The following is a 25348-nucleotide window of genomic DNA, read 5'->3' as shown; positions in this document are numbered from 1 at the left end:
TCTGCTCAGCAACATGCCCAGCAGGTTTATTCTGATGTTGTTATTGGTCCGTAGCATGGACAGTACATACCTGTCACGTGGATAAGTCCAAACCACAGGTGAGTGACAGACTATGAGGAAGTTATTTTTTTTGCATAAAAGTCGCAAAGGGTGAGTCGCGTTTGATTTCCAACTCTAATTACAGGTAGACCCACAGTTATAAAATAAGTTAAACTTAGAGATCCAATAAGGACTTCAGTCAACTTAGAAATATTTAAACGATGCAACTTTTTACAGACATGGGAGCAAACACTGGCCTTTAAAAAAGATGAAAGAAAACTATACCAGCAGCAGTGTACAGGCCAAGGACATCCCTGGTCTTAAAACAGTACTTAGCTGCAAACACCAAAAAGAAACAGTCTGTCTACAAGACAAACGATCACATGTGAGCCTGTAAAAAAAAAAAAGTCGCTGTTTAACTTCACTGAACTTAGCATCGACATCACACCGACAGGAATGCAAATGAGGCCGCGTGTGCCATCCTCTTCTTTGGAAATGGCAAGGGTCTCTCCAAAATTGAACAATGGCATGTGTGTGAAGTCAACCTGTGGCTGTAGCTCAGTATGATCTTCATGAGAGAGCAGTACTGGCCAGTTTAAGTCAGTTTGGTCTGTTTCTACATAGCTTGTTCCCTTTAAATGAGGAAGAACTTTTTAAATACAGTCTCTTTAGAAAAATAGAAGGTGCATATTCACTGTTTGGTGATGATTTCCTGAGACTTTTCAGTGCAAATTTGCTCACACAGTGAGGGACTACTGGCTGTGAGTGTGTCTAGGAGAGAGAGCGGCTTGTCTTTGAGATAAATGTCATCAAGGAAACAAGAACTCGGGGAGGGGAGGGGGGGTCAGTTTTGAGGAGTGGAATACAGAGTGTGGTGCTGGTGGTTCTGGTCTGGAGGATTGTTGGCAAATAGGAGCGGCGCGGTCTCTGATCCGTACCAGCTGTGGGGAAAAAGCAAGAAAAGAAGAAGATGAGAGCTCTTCTCACACTTCTGAAACCCTGTGATCAGCTTTAAGGTAATGACCTGCGTGTATCAGATTTTGTGGTGCTTGTACCTTATGTTTGAATTTGAACCATTGGCCCATGGAGCGGGTATGTCCTCATCGCTGCCTTGAGGGTCGTCAAAGAAGTACGGCCGAGGCAGGACCCTGTTGTTTATAGCCATGATGCTGTTCTGTGAGAATGAGATGAAATAATGTTTCGAATTAAAAATCCTTTTCCCTACACACAAGGTCTTGAATAATCGGGCCCTATGTTATCTTAAAAACCTCAGTGTACCATATCACCCCATTAGAGCACTTCGCTCTCAGTCTGCGGGCTTACTTTTAGGTTCTGTGGTTACTTAAAAGTAGAATGGGAGGAAGAGCATTAGTTATAATTAATCTCTGGATCTCTTCCACAGCGTGTCTTCTGTTCTGTCTCCCACTTTTGAACCCAACCGGTCACAGCAGATGGCTGCCACTCTGAGCCCGGTCTACCAGAGGGTTCTTCCTGTTAAAAGGGAGTTTTTCCTTCCCACTGTTGCCAAGTTCTTGCTCACAGGGGGTCATATGATTGTTGGCGGTTTCTCTATATTACTGTAGGGTCTTTACCTTCCAATATAAAGCACCTTGAGGCGACTGCTGTTGTGATTTTGCACTATTTTTTTGAGTAATAAAGCAGTAAATAATTGTATTTAATACAGTCTCAGGTGTCATTAGTAGATTTTTAGTTCGGGACATTACTTTCACATCCACTAGATTTACCTCTTGAGCAGGCCGGCGAACTCTGAAGATAAGGATGAGGAGACCAGTTGGAAGCAGCTCCCACATGAAGAGAATGGCACCGAAGACCAGGTAGTCCCTGTCGCCGAGTTCACTCTCCAAGTCCGCCTTAAAACAAGTAAGTGCAGAAAGTGCTCTTTAGGGGCACCTTAATTGTCCAAAGTTGTTAAGCAGACATGAAGGCTTTGGTACTGGATCCTTACCTGGTCAGAGACATTATACCAATCATAGTTAAAGGACTCCACCCGATACTTCTGGGACAGAAACAGGACGGTCAGGTTGTAGCAGGCTCTGCTGGCAAACAGGAAGATCACTGCTCCTCCCAGTGCTGCTGTACGCCACACTGTGGTCCCCTGGTCAGGTTAAAAAATAAAAACAAAGTTAGCCTGGAGTACTGTCAAAATACAGACATCCCCATCGCTCTTTATGGTAGTATCCTGGCTTTTCTGTGTCCAGCATCACATTTTTTTTCTGGCTATGCTCAACATTGCTTTCATCCATTATATCACTCAAGTAATGTTGGATCCTACAGTTCCCATAATGCATCTCAGTGCTTATTACACAGATCTGTTACAGACATTGGTGCAGGTTGTCTGTGATCCAGGTTCTGGTAGTTTTAAGCACTTGAGCTGAAGGTAACTGGACTTCTTTGTAGGCTCTCGTGAAGACGTCTCACCTCTCACCTGAGGAAATGTCTTTTGTGTAGCTAAAAAGGAGCCTCGCTGCCTTTAACGCAACACCTAAAACGATCTGTTGGAGATATGTAGTGTAGCAGCTCAAGCTGAGATAACCCCGATGATGTCAAAGTGATGTCAGTCCCGTGATCTTCTCAGACTGGAGACATGACACGCATTGTTTTTCCAAGCAGCTCAGGACTAAACATGAGTTTAATCATGCGTGTGCTGCTGTTAAACTTGGCTCGGTTCATCAGGGCTGGCTCAGTACCACTTCTTCATGTTTGATGCTGATACTGACATACTTTGAGTAGATACCACGAGATTTCCTTTCTTAAACAGCTAGCTTGTCTAGACACATCTGAGCTGCAGATGCATCGTTCGTTGAGTATAAACTTCAGTGCAGTGAAGTCAATAGTGAGTGCAAGATTAGCATATCCCTATTTTTCTCTCTGGGGAACAACGTTGAACACACCCTGCTGATCAGGTGGATGCTGGCGGACCGCGAGTGTCGGGTCAGGAGCAACAGCGTGGAGGCCAGCAGCACTGCTTCCAGGATGAAGAGCAAGTCGTTGACCACAACTCGAACCAGGACTAGATTCCAGGTGCGCTCTCCCCTCTCGCCATCGCTGGTTCGTTCCCCGAGTGCAGCGCACACCACGTTGACGCAGAAGAAGATGGCGTTCAGCGCACCGTACAAACACCTTGCTGCCCACCTGAGGAACATACATACAGGGGGTCCAATCGGGACGATTAGGGCTCATAACAATAACGTAACGAGGCGCTTTTCTAGATTTAACAACAGGAAAATGATGTAAAACTTACAGCCCTCTGTCCACTTCTCTCACTTTCACTAATACCTGCACAAAGACACAAAGACACCCACATAAACATAAAGACACAAAGAATGCATCCTGCTCAAAACACAACAGGCTTGATTAAGATCTGATGGGGGCAGAACTGCAGGTAACACAGCCGAGTAGTCAGTCCTGTTATACTTCTTTGAAGTCTGTGGCACGAGCATAATAGTCACAAGAGCTGTTAGCCTTTTTTTTAATACGATCAATTAGAAGGAAGTTGCGTGAAAGGGAAAGGAGCTACAACATCATGTTTCACAGTAGATTACTTGAACGGCTGCACCAGGCTCCAGTTTAAAATGAACAGTGGTTATTTTGAATTGTGAATCATGTAAAGACCAAGAATAAAAATGTGGCGCTGAGATAGAGCAGCTTCGAACATTTTGAGATTAAATCAGTCTTTTTATGAACAAGGAGAGAAACCTGGAAAAATATTGGCATGGCAAATTAAACAATTGGAAGTGCAGAAAAATATAACGTCGATTATAAACAACAAAGGGGAAATGATAATGGATCCGACTGAAATAAACAAGGAGTTTAGAAACTATTATGAAAAACTTTATGAATCCCAGGATAGATCAGATCAAAACTCCAGAAATGCGTTTCTGGATAAAATAAATATTCCTACTATCGCTGACGATGTAAAACAACAATTAGATGCAGAAATCATCGAAGAGGAAATAAGCAGGGCAATTAACAATATGAGATCAGGTAAAAAAGCTGGACCAGATGGATTCCCAATTGATTTTTATAAAAAATTTAAAAGTAAATTAATGAAACCGCTATTGGAAATGTATCAGGAATCATTAAGCAAAGGAAGTCTCCCTAAATCAGTAACAGGATCACTAATCATTTTGTTACCTAAACCAGGAAAACCGAGTAATGAATGTGAAAATTTGAGGCCGATAAGCTTACTTAATTCTGATTTTAAGGTGTTAGGTAAAATATTAGCAACACGTCTGCAAGATATTCTCCCCTCAGTAATTCAAAGAGATCAAAACGGTTTCATATTGGGGCGCCAAGGTCTACATAATGTAAGAAAAGTCTTTAACATTATAAACGGACTAAACAATTCTTCAGAGAGGGCCTTACTCTCACTGGATGCTGAAAAAGCATTCAGTAGGGTCGAGTGGCCTTATCTTTTTGATGTTCTGACTAGATTTGGTTATGGAGATGTGTTTCGAAGATGGATACAATTATTACACTCAAATCCAACTGCTGAAATCTTGACAAACAAAAATATCTCTAAACTAATAAGGGTGAAACGGGGATGTCCACAAGGCTCACCGATAAGCCCACTGTTGTTTATATTAGCTATAGCCGTACGTTCGAGTTTATCATTGACAGGAATTATGGTAAATGAAGTAGAACATAGGATTTCGTTGTACGCAGACGATGTAATAGTATATCTCTCTAAAATAACAGAATCTATACCTGCTCTGCTTAGATTGATAGGGGAGTTTGGTCAAATATCAGGTATGTCATTAACAAATCTAAATCATCCGTTTTATTACTAAATGAAGAAGAAAGGAAAAACCCACCCATAGTAACATCTCATTTTAAGACAGTAAAGGACTTTATGTACTTAGGAATAATGATTTCGCCCAAATTAAGTGAGATCGTGGAAAATGACTATGAAAGACTTTCTAAAGAAATAACAGAGATAGTGGACAGATGTATCCACCTTTACCTTTATATTTTTTCTCAGACACAGCAATAAACTTGATTAAAAAGGCAAAAAATCCAATGGTAAAGAACATGGTCCAAGTGTTGTATGGTGTAAAAAGATATATGAAGGAACCTGTTGTATTGTCACAGTTTACACCGATGTGGGGAAACCAGGATTTCAGACCAGGAAGAGAGGATAAAGTTTTTAGACAATGGTCAATTAAAGGACTACAAAAAATCCAAGATTTGTATGCAACAGATTCTCAAGATATTTCCTTTGATATGCTTAGACATAAATATAATATAGATAGAAAGCAATTTTTCAAATATCTCCAAATTAGAAGTTACATTCGAGCAAATCAAAATAATACCTGCACCAAACCACCAAAATCAGAATTGGAAGACATAATTAGCAAAAGCAGTTCAAAAAAAGGGGCAATATCAGAAATATATAAATTGATTAGGTCCAAAACATCTGACAATTCGTTGGGAAGGTTGAACGCCTGGAAAAATGATTTAAAGAAGGACATATCCACGGAACAATGGGCATTGGTTTGCGCAAAAGCTCATAAACAAACTATTAATTCTAGACTAAGGTTGTTGCAATACAAATGGTTAATGCGAATATATGTTACTCCGGAAAAATTAAATAAGTACAACTCTAATATTCCAGACACTTATAATAAATGTAATGAAGATAAAGGTAACTTTTGGCATTGTATTTGGGATTGCAGGAAGATAGGATCCTTTTGGGCTGCAGTAACACAAACTATCAAACAAATATTATCCAAAGAGGTTGTTTTGGATCCTGGCTTCCTTATTCTGGGATTGTACCCAGAAAACATGAGGTACACAAAAAGTGACAGAATGTTTATTGATATGGGTTTGTTACAAGCAAAAAGATTAATCACACTAAAATGGAAAAAAACAAGGGAACCGAGTATCACACAGTGGATAAAACAAATGATGGTGGCTTTGCCATTGGAGCGGATAACATGTATACTGAAAAGGAAATTGGATGTTTTTGAGAAGGTGTGGAGACCATTTGTAAATTTTGTAGAAGGATTTGTATTATCTGAGGAGGACGAGGACTGAGGGCAATGACATTTGATTTGGGATAATGACAAATTTAGGCCTTTAACGGAGTGACAAATCTGACGACTTTGTTGCTTTCTTTTTGCTGTCTGAGAGGAGTGTATGTTCATGTAGTATTTAGAATGTTGGACTGTTTGCAAGTCATTAAAATGTAAAAAATAATAAAGATATTGTTGGAAAAAAATGTGGCGCTGTAGCTGAGGACACATGATCCACTGTAAGGGGCTCTTGTGTTTTCCTCTGACTAGTTTTATTTGTGCTTTTATCACCACGGCTGTACCAGAGCAACTCTTTTTACATTCTGAGCAACATTTTCTAAATGACACAAGATTTTTAAGAACGTTTCCCCATCCACATCCCTTCAACCTTACCTGAGTGAAGTACAGGTTAATGAGGCTGAGAGTGAAAAACTGCAGGCAAACGGGGAAGCAGTAGAGGAGCCAGAACACTGCAACGGGGAGGTGGTTGGCTTGCAGGGCATCATGGAAGTAAAAAGAGAACAAGGTGGTGCGAAGGGCAGCCCACAGCAGACAGAGGTACAGGAAGCCGCTCTGGTAGCTCCATCGCTTGTGTCCATAGATGTAGAGGAGCCACAGCTGCACGTACACCACCACAAAGAGCCCGGCGTACAAAGTGGTGTAGAGGACGGTAAAGCTAAGCTGGACCGAGGGGGCGACAGCAGGACGCAGGGGGGCCGGGGATGGCGAATTGGAGGAGTTGGCAGGAGGGGTGGCTGTAACTGGGGCTTCCATTGGACTACTGATGTGATTAAATAGCTGGCATTGTCATCATCATCATCATTAGAGAACCAAAGCTTATCTTCTCTGTCAGAGGGGATTACATGAGACCTGAATGAAAAAACAAGAAGTTAGAAGATGGGGAAAAAAACAATCTTGATAACACAAATGTGATCAGAGAACCTATCCTCAGTGTCACCCCTGTGTACCTTGATCATATCCCTTCACACAGTAGGACAGTGGCCTAAAATACACCTCCATCCTTTTGTGTGGGCTGTTTGATCAAGAAGAATGATGAGAACACTGCATGTTATCACACGCAGCGTTCTCGTGTGATAACAGGCCCTCTCCAAATCACTTGCCTCAGGTGACATGCAGGCACGTTTACAACTACTGTGCTTGTAACAGAAATCATTACGAGGAAAAAGAAATAAATATATCCTCCTGAGAACTAGCTTATTCATTTATGTCCTCTGTAATAGACATTTGTTTTTGGTCTACATCTTTTGATTATTTGAGCTACCCTACTAAGTCCTGATGTACTTAATAGAGGACATCCTGGGCTTTCCATTAATATCTCATGTGTTTTCCTGCCTACAGGGCAGGGATAGCTCAGTAGGTAGAGTGGTGGCCCCATGATCGGAAGGTCGGGGGTTCGATTCCCCTGAACAACTACCCTGAGGTACCCCTGAGCAAGGTACCGTCCCTACACACTGCTCCCCGGGCGCCCAGTGGCTGCCCACTGCTTCACTGAGTGAATGGGTTAAATGCAGAGAGGGATTTTCCCCACGGGGACCAATAAAGTACACTTTCTTTCTATTTTAGCTTCAAAGAGGCAGAAAAACACAAAAAAGTTCAATGGGAAGATGATTTTTTCCTCGGTTTTCAGAACAACATACTGCAAAGTAGATCAGTCGACCAAGTAGTGGCCTGTGTGGTCAGTAGTGTCCAAGCCTTTGATTCATATTGTAGTACTGTGATATAAAATATCTAACCTCGAACGAAAAATCGAATCCGATTTCCACAAAACTATATCTTTTCAATCAGTCATGCAGTTGTTATTAATGATAACAGCAGAACATTAAAGCAGCATAACACAGTAACAGCAACAATCGGCCACATTCTGTCACACTTCCGTTATGTAATTGATTTGCTTTTATGCTCTTGAGGTTCCTTTGAGCTTTACAAAAGCATAAACAACCGGCTGTTCCGCTCAGGGTCTTCAGCCACAGCCAGGCTAACTGAAAGTAACTGTGAGCCAGCGCTAATGTGAAGTGTTGCTACTGCCAGCGGTCAGAGGCCGTCTGCTTCCTCATTAGAACCATAAAACACGCAAGACACCCGCAATAATTTATTAACAACAAAGACAGCGCTTACCTTTCGCGAGCAAGGACTCCTGGGATGTGCAGCCGACGACGGTAATCCCTTTTTGGTTTCCGCATTGTGTGACGTGAGTCAAGACTTGTGGGAGGAGCCACAGTTTTGATTTCAACCGCCAATCAGCGAAGACAGGAAATCGCGGTTTTTTCAATTTGTTGTTTACGTATGGCGTGAAGGTAGGTGCATTCAAATCAATTTAAAGATTGTTTACACGACCCAATCGATTTGTTTTTAATAAATGTGAGTATATCCCAAAAAATCAACTGAAGCGTAGCTTTAGCGGGTGTGTCGCTGAGCTCTCCTCGGCACCGCAGACAAACGAGCCCGCTGTTAACGCTCCGCAGCGTCCGTTAAGCCTCGAGTCACGAAGGTGCTGCATTATTAAAAAAAAAAAAGTGCTCCAGGATGCCCATGGTACTGCGAACCAGAAAGTCCCTCCGCCCCGGCGAGGTACAGTTGCCGACGTCGACACCGACAGCCAGGAGAAGCTCCAGGAGCAGGCAGGAGAGAGCTACGTACGAGGTGGGATTTCTATTACTCAGCCTTTCCTTTCCGCCTCCTCTTCCTCCGCTGCTGCAAACTTCATCGTGGGCCACGTAGCTCACTGGCTAACGTCAACGGCGAAGACGTTAGTTGGCTAATACGTGTAGAATACTTAAGCGAGGATTATAAAGAGGCCGTACTGCTCTTAAGTCATCCAACTTTACTGCTTTAGTTTTTTTTTTTTTTTACCGCAATAAATATTTGCTTAAGCGGCTAGCATTGTTTTAGCTAACTCCGCGTGCGAGCCAAAACTTAGTTAAAGGTCTCTAATCATGGTAAGTTTTTTTAACTAGCTTAGGATGTTTATATGTGGTTAATAACAAAAAAATACCTTTCATATTATTTCCTTCCCCTTTTCTGTTACTTTAATGGTTAACACACTTAATGCAGAGTGCACGCAGCAACTAGTGCTTTATTCCATCGCTTGTTAACGTTAACGGTGTTACCGATATCTCCTGTCAGGAGTCAGACGAGTCAGACTCTGAGCTTGTCCTGCTCCAGGAGGAGATGGAGAGACGTGAGGCTGAGCTGGAGGAGGAAGCTGCTGAGGAGGCAGATCTGACGGTAGGCTATAATTCACCTACAAACACCCCCCTTTCTCTCACTTTCAGATATTGTTCTGTGCACGCATGATGTGGGGGGAGGGAGCAAAGCAGAGCCACCTGTGAGGCCTCCTGGGTGTGGCAGAGCTCCTATTTGCACAGCCCTGCAGTATAAATATCCTGCTTTGTGTCATTGCAGCTGCATAAAACCGCTTCCGGGAAATACTGGCAGGCCAGTGCGGAAATGTCTCAACCTCCTTTGCCCTGCTGGCAGAGAAGAGAGCTGTTGCTTATTTAGTAATAAACAGAAGATTGAATAGTCACAATCAATACTGGCTTATATCTATTTTCATCTCTCTCTTAAATATCTCATATCACCCCAAAAGAGCACTTTGTTCTCAGACAGCTGGCATTCTTGTGGTTCCTTAAAACTCTATAAAACATTCCCTCTGATAAAGCTAATAGTTATGCCTGGATCAGGTGACCCCCGAACCCTCCCTTAGTTACACTGCAATGGGCGTCCGCTGCTGGGGGCCACGGTGCACCAAGTGTTTTTTCTTCACTCAACCTGTGTTTATAAACCATTCTGCATTTAATCTTTAGTTATTATTAGTCTCTGGCTCTCTTCAGCAGCATGCCTATTGTCTCGTCTTTTTCCCCTTACCACCAACCAGAGAAGCTGCCCCTCCCTGAGCCTGGGTCTGCTGGAATTTTCATCCTGTTAAAAGGGAGTTTTTCCTTCCCACTGTTGCCAAGTGCTTGCTCATAGGGGGTCGACTAATTGTTGGGGTTCTCCCTGTATTATTGTAGAGAGAAGACCCCAGTATAATGCACCTTGAGGTGACTGTTGCTGTGATGATTATATGAATACAGTTGAATTTAAAGTAAATGAATATTGCAGAATAGTAGAGTATTTCTGTAATTAAAATAAAGGCAACTGTAAAACATGAAACTTGCTGGGTTCAAATATATCTGCAAAAGCTGAAGCCTGGGGTCTCTCTGGATACTCGGACATGCATGTTGGGTTAATTGGCCGTAGTTGCAAATATGAGTGCAAATCTGTTCTGTCTCTGTGTGTGAGCCTTGCCACATAGACTGGCAACCAGTCCAGGGTGTACCCTGTCTCTCACCCTTTCACAGTTGGGATTGGCTCCTACCCAACTGTGACCCTAAACTGGATTAGCAGAACAAAACTCATCTGTTCAAATCTGCATATTCACTGTGAATCCACTGTTTGTTCATTTTATCTTGTGCTTTATTTTATTGTTCTTATTCTGCCATTGTTTTACTAAGTGTTTTATCCTATTGTAAAGTGTCCTTGGGTGACTTGAAAGGCGCTCATAAATAAAATTTATTATTATTATTATCATTAAAATGCATGATGATGCTGATGCCAGCAGCACATTTTAAAAACGTGTCTTTACCACTTGTGCATCGTCAGCTCTTTTGATAAAAGGGAGGAGACAAATTGCTGTTTGTTTAAGACAGAAACGTTCTTCCAGGCGTGATTGTTTTACAGTTTCTGTTCTCAACAGTTTGGGGAGGTTGTTTTGTTTCATAATGTGCCAGTTTTCATGAAATGGGTGACACTGATTAACTACAGCTGGGTCACTTTAGCACCAGGTCTCACTTACTATACGGGAATGCATATATGGTTTGACATTGTCTTCATTGTCTTTAATAAGTGAGGATCTTTCTGGAAGTGTAGATCTGGGGAGCCTGGCGGCTGTTCCTGAACATGTTTTGCAAATGTGCTTGGCTTTCAACAGTGTATCAAAGTATCGTTTACATTAATGCAATGACCCAGTGCAATGAAGTGACCCATTAAAATCAGTGCAGGGGTTTCAATGTTGTGGCTGACGGGTGTAATATGAAGTATGTTTGGAAACGCAGGTACGTATCTAAGTGTTTGTTTGTTTGTAGGGGGCACTGCTATATATTTTACTGGCAAGTTAATGTAGCATCCATAAAATGTGACCTGTAGAGTGGCCACGCCCACTTTTGGACCACTGGGCTGTCAGTGTATTTATGAAAATGAGCAGGCAGAGGTGGAGCAGAGCAAGGCTAATGTTGAGCACTGACTGCCATGAGAATATCAGGTCAAACAATGCTGTAGCCACGGTAAGGCTCGTGTCATGCAGGTAAACAAATATTAACAAGTCAACAGCAGCCACGCACCAGTCAGGAGAGCTGCTTTAAATGGGTGTAGCTAGTCAGTGTGGGAGCTTTGATGTTGACGGGAGCCAGCGGGAGCAGGAAGACTAAGACTGGAAAAGTCTCTCAGTGATTCACTGCTAGCTTTTTAGATAGCCGTAGGTGTTACGTTTCCTTTGGTGTGTGCCATGAAGCTATTCAGAATCCCTGCTTCATGTGTGTGTGTGTGTGTGTGTGTGTGTGTGTGTGCTACATGATTACACAGATTTATAACAGATATTTCATCTTCCTCAGGATCTGAAGGATTGCAGTGTTGTGCTGGACCGTCTCCAAGCTGACGAAAAGAGTTTGAAAAAAGACCTCGAGGAGAAAGAAGACATGAACCGCAAAGGTGGGAAACCAGTCTCCAGAATCCCAACTTTCCAGAAGCGACCCGCTGGAGCCAGTCAGAGCACGGAGCTGCCGGTTCCCAGAAAGGACACTCCAGTCCATGCTCAGCCTCCTGAGAAACTTGGAAGTCTGGAAACTTCAAAGTCCAAGCCGCCTGATCCCAGAGAAACAGCGCTCCCCGCGCCATTGTTCCACACCCCCAAAATTGGCTTCGAGGCTCCTTCTACATTCAGCAGGACAGAAGTGGCTCTTGCGACAGCTCACGGCCCTCTGATTGCTGCTCAACCTGTTCACTCCCCTCTTCTGACTGCAAGCCCCCGGCCTGCTCTCAGATCAGAGCAAGTCAAGAGCAAAACCTCAGAAACCACCCCAGATGGGCCTACAACACATCTGCCACGCGAGAGCTTCCCCAGCAAGATACCCTGGGAGGAGCCAGCGGAGACGTACGACCCCGCAGTTAAAGACAGGATTCTCCTCACTCCATCTGGAGACTCTGAAAAGTCTGCAGAGATCTTTCAAGCACCTGAGGACAGCCAAGTGGAAGCTATAATGGACGAAGAACCTCCATGGGAGACAGAGCCACTGAACACAGCTGGTTTGAGGGACAGTATATCTTCATCAGAAGCTGAATGTGAGGATGAGTTGGCTGGTGAGAGATCAGAGGAAGTGAAGGAGGATCGTAAACCACTCATAAGCCAGTCAAAGTTCCCAAAGCTCGAAGAGAAAAAAGCAGATCCTGACTCAGACGCTGCTGCAGCACCAAAGACGCCCGCTAAAGTGAAAGCAACCAAGTCAGCCAAGGTGAGTTATGTCACTGTTTGAGACTGAGAGCTTCCACTGGCGTCTGTTTCCTTGATCGTCTCAGCTGAGGCATATTTAGGAATTCTTCAGAATTCTACCACTCCCTGCAGTAGCAGCTTTGGTATGCATCACAGTATGCTATGCTATGCTTAAGCTGTGAGTGTGATGTAGCCTGTTGGAGTGTATAAATTCTCCCCTTATCATCCTTCAGAGGTCAGGATGTCCCAGTTTTACCCTCTTCTGCTTCCTGAGCACCACCTTGCTGCTTCTCGGAGGGTTCTCTCACCACGTGTGGCACTACGGGCTTCCCATGTCCGTGTCCCAGCTCACGGCTCAGCTGGAGCTGCACTGGCTGGAGGGCTTTGGATTGTTACCAGAGCCCTGTAGCACTGACTGTCGGTAAATGATATCAGCAACTGGATATTTTTGAGTTATTTATGTCAGAAATATTATATTCACCTGTCAGGATTAACTAATGTACTGCTGAATGTGGTCCTTGTTGTTCAGAGTGCACCTGGTGGAAAGCATTCCTGTCGGTCTCTACCAGTCTTCCCCCTCGTCCAGAAAGAGCATCGCAGACAGCTGGCTGCACCTGCTGGACAGAGCCAACAGCTCAGTCCACATCGCCGCTTTTTATTTCACACTGCGGGACAGCGATCTGGGCTCGCACGAATCCTCAGACTCTCAGGTGAGCACAACCACCTGCACACTCAGGTCTCACAATGCGGCACATCAGATGGTTGTACCTGAAGCTTTAAGCCTCTGAGCTAATGGCCTCGCATGATTCTCAGGGAAGAAAGGTCTTTGAGCAGCTGATGAAACTTGAATCCAAAGGTGTAAAGCTCCAGATCGCTGTCAACGCCCCCCAACAGTCAAATCACGACACAGCCGACCTGGCTGGGACAGGTAAGAGTGCCAGGTTTGTGTTTCAGAATAGGACGTTTAAGGAATTTCAGCATTAATTTCCCATGCTATTTTGTTTTTCCGTTGCAGGTGCAGAGGTCAGAGAGGTGGACCTCAAAGCCGTTACTGGAGGCATCGTCCACACCAAGCTGTGGGTGGTTGACCAAAAGCACTTCTATGTGGGCAGTGCTAACATGGACTGGCGCTCTCTAAGCCAGGTATGGTGCAAACTCCTAAACTATTATATATAGGTTGTATAAGAGATGGATATCCTCACTAATCCCCCTGTTTTTAGTCGGGTAATGTCAAGTAAGAAGTCTCCACACAACATTTTTAAGTGGGGCAGGGAGACAGATCCGTCCCAGCTTAAGTACATTAGTGTCAACAGAGTGCAGGACTGATGTCTCATGGTTTTTGTTTCCTCTGTGCTGTCATAGAGAAGAAATATTTCTAATATGGTCAGCTCTGTCAATGGGCACAGAAGCCCCGCTCAGCTGCTGATTTAAACCCTCTGTTGGTGAGGGGGGCAGCCAGTTAGACGTAAACTGGGAGAGGCCCTAAAAGAGCAGCTACACCAAAGCCCAGCATGAACTGTGCAAAGCTGCTTTACTGGAGTCCATGAATAAAAATACAGAGTCCAGCTTTAAAACCTGAAAATGATACATTTCCCTTTAGAAGAAGTAATTACATCCCTGTATCAGCCCACACATCGTGCATACTAGCACAGTGGCTGTGCTGTGTCAGAGCTAATGCAGACTGTGGACTCTCTTGAACAAAGGTGAAGGAGGTGGGTCTGTCAGTGGAGGACTGCAGCTGCCTGGCTCAGGATGCCTTTCGGATCTTTGGGGTGTATTGGAGCATCGGCGGTGTGATAAACGGTTCCCTGCCTCCGTACTGGCCCGCTCGCCTCTCTGCCCTGTCGAGTTCCCAGAAGCCCCTGCATCTGAAGTTCAACGGGGTCCCTGCTCAGGTCTACCTCTCTGTGAGTATCCTTTCAGGAGGAATCCTTTTGAGTTCTGCTGTCATTTTACAGGAACTGTGTTGCATCGATTGCTATTTGTTTTATAGACACAGGCAGATGAGTCTATGTTACGTCATCATACTAAATGCTCAATGACAAACAGATTTATTCCCAACACTGAACGAATGGGAATATCCTAACATTTGATCAGGAATAAACAAAAAAGACAGACAGCTGCTGTCTGTGGTTTGTTTGGAGTCTTTTAGTCAGTGAGAGAAACATTAAAACCAACATCTTTGTTCATTATTATTTTAATTTGCTGTTCTTTTCTAAATCTGTACAGATGGTGCGTCTTTAACTGCCTTCTTTTACATCATGAATACACATTAGTGGCCCAGTGCCACGGGAAGCCATCCCTGTTCATGCCATCATACTTCAGATCATAAACCATTCCAAGCCTTCTCTGTGGTTTTATCTTCTCTTCCAGTTTCTTTTCTTTTGTCCTTCGGTTGCAGGCTGATCTGAGCTTCCCTCGTCCAGAGAATGCTGGACCAGGATTTCTGGGGCTCGTTCAGATTTTTGTAGATGTTTGTGTCTAATCTCCCCTTTCTGTCTTTGTTACGATAGCTGGTTTGCATGGTGTACTGAACTCTCTGCAAGATTCCTCTTATGTTCGACTTGGATAATGATATGCTTACTTCTGTGCTTACCCCTCTAAGACTGATGTGCTTTCGGGTTTTCTTTACCATGAAAAAGGAGTCTGCAATCACCAGGGCACTATTTTTTTTGTAAGAATGTAAAAAAAAGTGTAGGTTTCATAGAGCTCTTGTATCCAGAGCTCCTTTAGCTGCATGTTGTGGGTTCACAGAAACACCAATTGCACTCTGGGACTTTTACTTTGGTTTAGCCCCCTGAAATAAAATCATCTTCATAATGTAACTATGCCCTGAATATGTTTTGGTGTAAAGCTAAAAAACAACATTTGTATGTTTGTCTGAAACTGCTTTTGCACCATTCCAATCTCAAGATAAGGACATCACTCAGCTGTCACAGGCTTTTCTTCCTCCTGTGTTGGCTCTGTTGATCATCATTGCTTCTGCTGTGTCTGTTTTCTGCAGAGCGCCCCTCCACAAATCTCAGCCCGTGGCCGCTCTGACGATCTGTCCACTATTCTGTCTGTCATCAACGATGCTCAGGGATTCGTTTACATCTCTGTCATGGACTTCCTTCCACTGTCTCAGTTCACGGAGCCACTCAGGTACACTCCACTCACACAGCTGCACTGTTCATGTCATTTAATAGCGATTCTTAAGTCAGTCAACCTTAATGCAAGACACAATCAGAAATTACTGTTATGCTGTTAAAAAATGTTATGTCGACTTACTAAAAAGGTAAAAGATTGGCTTACAAAGCAGCCTCTCATTAAGATCAAGTACACACGCTCAGAGAGCATTTCAGGAGGAAGAAATTTGCTCATTCTGCTTCTACCTGCCTGCATCAAACAGTAAAAGTGCTGATGTGTCTTGTGGAAGCTGTAGAGCTTTAAAGTATGTCCTGGTCTCTCATTTTCAGGTTCTGGCCCGCCATCGACACGGCCCTGCGTGCTGCGGCGTGCACCAGAGGCGTGCGAGTCCAACTGCTGGTCAGCTGCTGGGAGCATTCTTCTCCTGACATGTTCATCTTCCTGCAGTCCCTGCAGGTGCTCAGGAGGCATCCACTGACGTGCGACATTGACGTGGTACGTTTGAAGATTTGATTTTTCTTTTCATGAAACGTTTTAAGTCACCGATGACATGGCGGATTCTAAAGCAACGTTTTTTGTATGATCTGTAGAAAATCTTTACAGTGCCTTCAACAGCAGAGCAGAAGAAGATTCCCTTTGCACGAGTCAACCATGCCAAGTACATGGTTACAGACAGAGTGGTCTATATAGGTATGCTGCCAGCACTGGCTACATTTTAACACTTTTTAGCTCCTTTGAACTGTGAAAGGCAAAATTTAACAGCATAAGGTGTCCAGCTTTTAACATTTAGTAGGTAATGTCTGTAAAGTGGAACGATTATACTCAATTTCAGCTCTGTTTCTGTTCTTGAACTTTCCAAAAGTAGCTTTGCATTCATCACCAGTGTTGGGACTAACGCGTTATTAAGTAACGCGTTACAGTAACTACGTTATTATTGTGGTAACGAGCACGGTAACTAGTTATTATGCCAAAACCAGGAACGCGTTACTGGGATTTAGATAGGGTCGTTACTCGTTACTTCGTGTGGTGGCTATCGCGGAGTTTCCACAGATTCAATAACATTAGCAAGTGGTGGAGGGCAGCAGGTGGATGAAGGAAAGGGGAGGCAAGAGGAGAGACCCGAAGCGGCCGCTGGTCCGAGAGTGTCAGGTGAACTGAACTTCAGGTAAGAAGTTATGACCTGCAGTCATTCTGGGTCAGATATGAACCAAGTTTAGTTGGAGTTTATTTTCGTTGTGCTGACTTTTTCGTACTGCGTGCTAGCTAGCATGACGGAGTTTCTATACAGCTGGGTGGTGCTATGTTACTGATGTTGAACTTTATTTTGTTCATAAGGTTAATTATTAGAGTTGCCAACCGTCCTGTAAAAAACGGAATCGTCTCGTATTCAGAGAAAATATTACGCGTTTCGTATTTAGGTGAAAAGAAACACAGTTTGTCCCGGACTTCAGCTACAATGAAAAAGACACAAAGCTGGATTTATTCTGTCTTTGCTGCACAGCTGCCTCTTCTTCTCTCATTCTCTCACCCTCCCTCTCCTGTTTCTACTTCAATCATGAAATTGATCAATGATCAGCTGATCGGCTTTTGTCTCTTGTTTATTTATCGCCCACTTTGCGCCAGAAAGAGGAAACCATGTCGCGCTAAACAACAGCAGCACGTTTAAGCTTGATCAGCTGTTGTTAGAATTTATTTAATATTAATTTCTAGTATCAGCTGATGTTTGCTGGAGCCACAGCTGTAAATCTGCTGGTCATGATATGGTTTGGTTATGTGGTGAGAGGGAAACATGAAGATGAAACCAGGAGATGTCCTTACTGAATCACATCAGAGCTGTGATGGAGAAACAGGTTTACCTTTTAGGTGACATGAATGAGTTGAAGGGAAGTTATGAACTGTTTCTGAGAGACAAATAACACCAGGATCCTTTTCTAAGTAGCTGACAGCTGGTAACTGTGCAGGGGCGGGTCTAGCAAAGTGTTGCCTGGGGTCCATGTAGGGCATTAAAAGGGAGAGGGGAAATACTTTTTTTTCTTATTCTCATTTAAAATGTCTAGCTTTTAAAAAAAATAATTATCTGAGTCTTACAACAAACGATTGATAGATTGATACATATATACCATCAGAACAGTGTACATCACTGTCACAACAGTGTTTATTTTCATTCAAAGGCTTTATGATTTTTCCTATAATGGTCAAATTCCCCGGGACGATTTTTTTTTGTCCCAGTCCAGCTCTGTAAGCAGCTCATCTGCAGTCTGTTGTTACCTACATCTTCCTATTCAGAAGGCAGAATTTCCGAGTTCTGAGTACAATCGAAAGCACCACGACTGCAGTTTTTGTGTTGGATGTAAAAAGCGAGGATAGAATGGCTAGGATAGAATCAGGCGTGGGATTTCTCTCGTGGAAGTGTGCACATTATTTTTTTCCTTTCTATTGGTAGGTGGCACAGTGCACTTGTGGCAAGTAAGCAAGCTAGAAGACTGGCAGTCTGGCTGGGTATCCAGTTACGGAAGCAACACATTAACAAGAGAATTCTGAGTTAAACCAAAGTTACTTTCCCTAGTAACTAGTTACTCTGAAAGTAACTTGAAGTAACTGAGTTACTTTTGATAGAAGTAACTAGTAATGTAACTAAGTTACTAATTTAAAGTTACTTACTCAACACTGTTCATCACATATTGAGTCTTAGTGCAGCGCTTCATCCTCTAATTGTTTTAGCTGCTCTCCTTGTAAAGCCATCCTCCACGGTTTAAACACCAGGTGGGCGGGGCTTCTAAAATGACCATATTAGGTATTTCCAATCTCTGTCACAACATACAGATCTAAGAGTAAAAAACTGTCTGATCACATTGTTTTAAACTTGTGTACGTGTGACAGAAAGTATAGAAAAGCATTCGATAAATGGAGACTGTAGCTCTCACCCAGAGTCTCCTGTGGTCCAGCTTGTTAAACTGCTTCTCTTCACAGGGACGTCCAACTGGTCAGAAAACTACTTTGCGTTCACGGCTGGCGTGGGCTTGGTGGTGAACCAGACGGGCTCTGCTGTTAAACCGGGCCAGCAGACTCTGCAGAGCCAAGCAGAGGAGCTGTTCCTCAGAGACTGGGGGTCTGAGTACGCCTCCACGCTCCCCGTTGAAGACGTGGACGTGTGCCCGCGCCATTGAGGGAATCAAAAGCGCATCGCATTTAGAAGAGCTGTATGCTTTCTTGCTGCTACTACTTGAACTTTATTGCATCTATGCAGAATCCGCTGGCTGTTTGTTTTATTGCAGTTTACCAACTGGCTGCCTTTTTTCTGTATATAGTTGCGTTTTCAGAGCACATTATTTTGTTTTTTTTAATTTCTCTGTGGTGTTTTTAATATTCTGTCAGCAGCTGAAATATGCTGACAGATGTGACAAGTGTGTTACATTATAAATAAAACAACATTCTGGAGACCTTTAAGACGTCTTTTCTCTGGATTTTCTTACAAAATCTGAACTTTTACAACAGAAAAAGTCTGAATACTACATAACCAACACGTGTTATTTTATAAACTGAGAGCTGTCAGCACAGCAGTAATATTCCAACTCGTTGCACACTTTTAAGCCATCAACATAGAATCATTTTATTATAATGATGATTGTGTGAAATCAGCTACAAAATCATAATGGTGTTCCACAAAGTTAAAGGTGACCTATTGCAGTTTCAAAACAATTAGCTTGGTATTACGTACAAGCTTTCACCTGCAGCCATTTCAAACAAAGAGCTTCAGGCTGCTTTAAACACTTTCAAGCAGGCTTTTCTACTCTTGGCTCTGTATGATGTCAGAGAGGGGACACACCTAATATGGTAATCTTTCTGGATTCCTCAAGAGCCCTTTCTCTTTCTTATGACATCACACCTCTGGCTGTGAGCGCCAAAGCGCCATCCTCATGCTGTTTTTAGTTTATGAGGGGCAGCCAATCGGATGAAAGCTAGCAGAGAGAGTTTATTTCAGTGGATGAACTGAGGAGCTGTACCAACAGCCTGTTTCAGACAAACGACTCATTTGACCCGAGAATCGTGTTACTTTTTTTTTTTTTTTTAACAGGACTTTCCACAGTGAATCTGTGCTGTCTTAAGCTCAATGCTAGAAGGAAAAATCTTTATATACGTGAACTGAAGCAGCTATTTCAAAACAAAACCCACAGAGATCCAGATGATGCATTTACAAATAATCTAACTACTAACTTCAGGTTTATGTGCCTTCATCTTCACATTTAAGAATCTTTTCTCTGCACACATCTGGGAAAAAAGAAGAAATGGGATGAACCATGTACAGCCTGTGTCAGTGTCGAACGCTGCAGTTCCAGCTTTAGCTCGTCACACCTGCTTAGTGTCACTGTTGTGTGAGACAGCACACCTGCTAGCTGCCAGCTGTACAAAAGCATCCACAGCTTTGTTTTGTAGCTGTGGAGCAGCTCCACGTGCACAAATGAAACGTCAGACGGTGAATGAAGCAGCAAGGATGGGTGCAGATTCTTTTTACACAAACTCTGCAACCATCCCAGTCCTTTCATATCCACGGGCAGGAGAAGCTTGAAGACGGGCTCTCACTCCATGGAGAGCTGCACACTGTCTGACTGGCCCTGCTGATGTTGTTGCTGCTGCTGCTGCTCAAACTTCCTGGCTAGAAGGCGAGACATGAGACAGACGGAGAGTTACTACAATAAGCAGAAGATCTACAGGTCGTCCAGCAGGCTTTCCACACTCTTGTGAATGTTTTATGCACCATTTTGAAATGTTGAATTAATGTCTTTATTAATGTGAAGGAAAACATTACACAAAAGAGCCACCAGATAACTCAGTTTAAAAAAAAAAAATCCCCACTTTTCCCCATCTAACGCAGCCCACACTGAGCCAGCACACACAGGCTCGACTACGTTAGTATCTGGTTTCACACTACAGTGATTTCAGGTTACTTTTTTGCTCTTTGTTTGGTAAATACGACTTAAGGGGAACAGATTTCTTTAAAAAACAACAACAAAAAAAAAAAACATAAGGACAAAGATAAAGCAGAGTGTTTCTGTTAGAGGAGTTAACTGGTGGAACAGGTGCAGTTTATTTTCGTTGTTTAAAAATAGAGTATTAGAAAAATTATAAATCAAGAATGAAAAGAGCAAAATAATAACACTGAAACTCTTGGTTGTTTTGCTTTGATTATATTAATGACATTTAATTTAATATAGTTACTTATCTAAGGTGGAAAGTTTTTGTTTTGTACATGAGCTGCATGCTGAAAGATCTTTTGTTAAAAGGGTTGGCGTAATAAGCATATTCAGCCAATACCTTTTGATTAGCCTTGTCTCGTGCTTTCTTGCTTTGTGGTAGATCTTTATTCTGTATTCAGTGAGATATTTGAATGCTAATCAATAAATCAATAAAATGAGTCTGCTCAGCTCAATAGAATCTAAACTCTGGGGTGTGTTTTAGAATTACGCACGTGCTACAGAGGCTCACTGTAGACAAGTAGGGGAGGCATGATCGCAGAGGTTTTACCTGGAAAACAAAACCTCTAAGGCTGAAAAACAGTCACACACACACACACACACACACACAAAAAAAAAACCAAAAAAAAACAACAACTCAATATCAAACCTCCGTCTGGCTTCGTCCAGCCATAGCCTCACCAGCAAGCACAACCCAGTGTAATGTTGTGTAGTGTACACACACACTGGACTTTCTGGACTTTGGTTTTGCACAACACTGGTCACTATATTCTTCATTTCCGGTTAATACTTGTACAGCTGCTGTTATTGTGTATATATTTATTTATATTTAGATTTCTTCATACATTCTTATATAGTTCTATATTGTGTATTGTGTATTTTGTTGTACAGTTATTTTATTTTCAACTTTAATTTATATATTTATCTTTATCTTATTCTTCCCAGTTAAATTTACCCTTCATTCTAATTTGTGTTGTACAGTTATTTCATTTTTAACCTTAATTTATATTTTATTCCTTCCTAGTTAAATTTACCCTTTTTAATTTTTCATATTTATTTCCTTTCTTATTCATAGCCTTTTCCTTTTTTGTTTTCTTTAGGTCACGAGCAGTTGTCCAAGCATTTCACTACATATCGTACTGTGTATGACTGTGTACGTGACAAATAAAAATTTGAATTTGAATTTAATGTTAAAGGCTTTGCCACACAATATTCACTGACTTGCTGTGCAACCTTATTTTAGTTCAATAAAGGCAGCATCTACAGTACTGTGCAAAAGTCTTGAGCCACCTACCGTTTTGCTTCAATGGAGACAATTTCTTGTAATTTCTTAAAGTTGTTTTGACCAATTAAAACACTATTCCTTGGACATCACTTGCATTGGTCCAGTCTTTGTACCATATCGTGTATTTATTTATTCATTTTTTTGTTAAGCGACTTAACACTGACCTACGAATGATCCAAGCATATAAAAAGGCATCTTACTCATGGATGACTCCACTTGGCAAAGAACCAAATTTTAATTGTATCTGTTTTAGGAGCATCCTTGTTTTCATTTCTTTAGCTGAATCTAAGGGGGAAAAAAGGTTACAAATAACAGTGTGGTCGGCATAAAATAGTATTTTTGCAACAACAAGGCGATTCCCACAGAGAGGTTAGCTGAAAACATGGCGTATCTCGGCGTGGTGTGGAGTGGGTCCTTGAATCTTGACAAGTAGAAGAGGGAGAGAAAAGTATGAAGAGTATGTAAAAGAAAAGGGGAAAACCCAGACCCGACCCTTATTTCCCATCTTCCTGGTAAAGTAAGAGGAAATTAGAAGCGGGTCAAGACTTTTGCACAGTACTGTAGCGTCAAATCGAGTTTCACTGCAATCCACATCAGCCCACATGCATCCTCACCCAGAGAGTACATCTCCAGCTGCTGTCGCAGGCGGACCTTCTGCAGGCTGTCGTAGAAGTTGGGCTCCGGGCTGCTGCCCGCGGTGGGAGGCAGAGTGAAGATGCGCATGATCTTCCTCTTGTTTCTAAAGCGTACGTAAACAAACAGCGTCAGTCTGTGCTCGTTATCCGCAAACAACTAGGGGAACATCATCAACGAGCACACGGTTTGACCTGTAACATGTTAACCTGCCAAACCAGTTATTTACAGTCGTTATGAGGTAAGGTTAAGAAACGCGTCCTTACTTTCTGGCGTACATGAGCAGGCCGAAGCTGACCAGGATCACCAGCAGGTAGACATTCGTGGCCTCGTTCCACGCTTCGTGCACAGAGTAGTCTATGGAGTCGGGCTCGTTTCCCAAAACTCCGTGAGCGCCCATGGAAAATGCGGAAACTGCCACCAAACTACACGGAGAAACATCCAATTTTGAAGCAAAACCCTCTAAATTAGCCCCGTTAGCCTACACGTCCTCGCGAATCCACTGTGTAGCGTAAACACTACGTCACATCAGTTCTCTTTTCTTCGTTGCTCCTCTTCCGGTTTAGACGCACTGCTGCCCCCTACAGTCCCAAATCTTATCAACCCAGTAAAAAAAAAATCAATTCTGAAATTAATTCATTGATGCAGGTTTGATTGGAGAATTAAATTAATTATTACAGCACAAAATGTTTTATTTTATTCTGTGTTGTTTTTTGGGTCCTTTCCTGTTATTTGTCCTTCCTGAAGGGAACTTTACAAGCGTGTATTTGTTTTTACTTGTAAGATAAGATAAGACTTTATTGATCCCACAACGGGGAAATTTTTGCGTCACCTCAGCTCAGGTACAGATATGAAGGAAATACAAAAATACAATTAAGTACAATCAATGAAAAATAGTAAGATAATACTATATACAATGGTAGCATACACAGTATGTGATTATGGATATAGTTGGAAATATGGAAGACAAACTATATAGCTTGGAAGGTCATGGAAGGTCCATTATGCATGATTGTTCTATATATTCAGATTCATTTTGGTGAAAATCAGGTCAGCATCACCCCAAATGTGCAAATCAGTAAAAGCTATATCTTACCCACATATGTTATTTTACTCATGAGCACAACTGCAACAGGAGGAAGCAAATAATGAATGAGAACTACTAAAGGTAAAAGCACACCGATTTCCAACCTCCAATCTGTTCATCCATTTATGTGATGTCACAGGTTGGGTTTTTTATTTTTTCAGCCCTGCCTTCTCTCTTTTCTGAATCTTGAGACCAAATAAGTATGTCAGTTTGCCATCTTACAGAATGCCGTTTCATAAAATATATCTGGAGGACAGAAGAGACACACAGGTGTATGTTTCTGTAGTGGTTGTTACCTTTGCTGTATAGAGGGAAACAAAAAGCAAAAAGATCAGGATGGTGATCCAACTTTCTGGTCTTCACCGTTTGAAAGTGTGGCAAAAATCCAAAGGATATCGTTCCATTTTACAGAATGGTAAACTTTTCAAAAGGAACAATGAGAGATACCAGGTGCCGCACTTCTTTTAACTGACACGCGTTGAAATGAGGCTCCAAAGTAAACATCTCTCATCACTACAGTGATGCTGACTGACCTCCTTCCTCACCTCCTCTGCTCCTATCTTTGGTGGGAGAGACTCAGACTGGCCGGAGGGGAGGCAAGGAAAAGAACTGAGGATATACAGACTGACAAATAACAATGGCAACAATGTTAGCAGACCTGTTCAGCCTCTGGAAAAAGCTGCTCAGCAGCATTAAGTGAGTTAAACAAATGCAAAGTAAACTGGGATGATTAATATGTCTCACATGTATAAAATCTAACTGAATCATGTAAAATCAGTTATCCATTTGTAATTAAACCAATCTGCTGCACGGCACCAACTCAGTAAAATTTAATTTTAGCATCATAAACATGGCTCAATCAGCATAAAAGCACTTTAGGGCATACGGATCTGTAGATGACAGTGTGACAAAGTGGAGGAGCAGTTGCAATGCTCTCCATTTGTCCCATATGTGTTTACCTTTTTTTTTTTTTTTTGCACATTGTACACATTGTACACATTATTCCGTTTCTATGTATTTACTATGTTTTGCCATTTGTCAAGTAACATTGCTTCACTCACTATCCCGGGTTTGTTTGTGTAAGCGTTTTGTTGCCGGCAAATCAAACATTCTGCAAATTAAGCTAAATACTCAGTTACATGTTTCTTTATATTTTATTATGTTACAGATTAAGTCATTTGTTCATATTTACTTTGCTTGTCTTTTCAGTCTTCATGAGGGTCAGGTGTGAGGAAACGCCTGCCTGGCATTTCCTCATTTTAAAGTCCTGATGATGTCACATATGACATCAGCAGGTCAAACCAAGTGGAGGGGTTTCTTTTTCCATAGAGATGCTTCCTTTTGTTTGTGTTATGGTTTAAAGGGATTTGTTGAATGTTTTTCCTTTCGTTAATACTGCCATTTAGTTGTGTAAATGTGCATGTTAGAAGTGTGTAGAGGTTTTGTGTTTTTAGATCATCTGTGTAGTTTTAGATGCCTCAGTTGAGTGAGTGGTACTGGCTGGGCAATTGGAGGGAAATTGATGGCCCTATTTAAAGCCAGTCTCTACCAGATGCAGGAGAGGTGAGCTGTGTTACCAGAGCCATGTTAATTTGCAGTTTGTTAATAGAGTTTATTTGG

At 42.3% G+C, this 25348-nt stretch overlaps 3 protein-coding genes across 4 annotated transcripts; 1 reads left to right on the top strand and 2 right to left on the bottom strand.

Moving 5' to 3' along the window:
• Positions 1-877: 877 nt before the first annotated feature.
• gpr137 (G protein-coupled receptor 137) lies at positions 878-6848 on the bottom strand. Its single transcript, XM_085368281.1, has 7 exons — positions 6468-6848; positions 3302-3336; positions 2952-3192; positions 2006-2155; positions 1785-1910; positions 1095-1213; positions 878-980 (listed from the first exon to the last, which is right to left on the bottom strand). Exons 1-7 carry the CDS (start codon positions 6846-6848, stop codon positions 884-886), a joined length of 1149 nt encoding a protein of 382 aa, XP_085224407.1. The 3' UTR covers positions 878-883.
• A 1770-nt stretch (positions 6849-8618) lies between these two features.
• Positions 8619-18969, top strand: pld7 (phospholipase D family, member 7). Its single transcript, XM_085368268.1, has 12 exons — positions 8619-8735; positions 9219-9320; positions 11747-12643; positions 12855-13042; positions 13151-13331; positions 13435-13549; positions 13637-13764; positions 14325-14528; positions 15626-15765; positions 16080-16245; positions 16341-16440; positions 18721-18969. The coding sequence occupies exons 1-12, from the start codon at positions 8619-8621 to the stop codon at positions 18915-18917; spliced, it is 2535 nt and encodes an 844-aa protein (XP_085224394.1). The 3' UTR covers positions 18918-18969.
• Positions 18970-19332: 363 nt separating this feature from the next.
• smim19 (small integral membrane protein 19) lies at positions 19333-23157 on the bottom strand. 2 transcript variants are annotated; one of them, XM_085368256.1, is made up of 3 exons: positions 22908-23157; positions 22623-22747; positions 19333-20404 (listed from the first exon to the last, which is right to left on the bottom strand). In XM_085368256.1, exons 1-3 carry the CDS (start codon positions 23039-23041, stop codon positions 20328-20330), a joined length of 336 nt encoding a protein of 111 aa, XP_085224382.1. In that variant the 5' UTR covers positions 23042-23157; the 3' UTR covers positions 19333-20327. The 2 variants fall into 2 exon arrangements, with proteins under 2 accessions (XP_085224382.1, XP_085224374.1); XM_085368248.1 differs by lacking the exon at positions 19333-20404 and adding an exon at positions 22311-22429.
• Between the last annotated feature and the right edge of the window lie 2191 nt (positions 23158-25348).

Source organism: Diplotaxodon limnothrissa, linkage group LG2 (genome assembly GCF_057381915.1).
Source record: "Diplotaxodon limnothrissa isolate DT_005_m linkage group LG2, D_limnothrissa_male_GT1.1, whole genome shotgun sequence".
Classification (NCBI taxonomy): Eukaryota; Metazoa; Chordata; class Actinopteri; order Cichliformes; family Cichlidae; genus Diplotaxodon; species Diplotaxodon limnothrissa.
The sequence above is the reverse complement of the archived record's forward strand: the minus strand, read 5'-3'. Positions and strand labels throughout refer to the sequence as shown.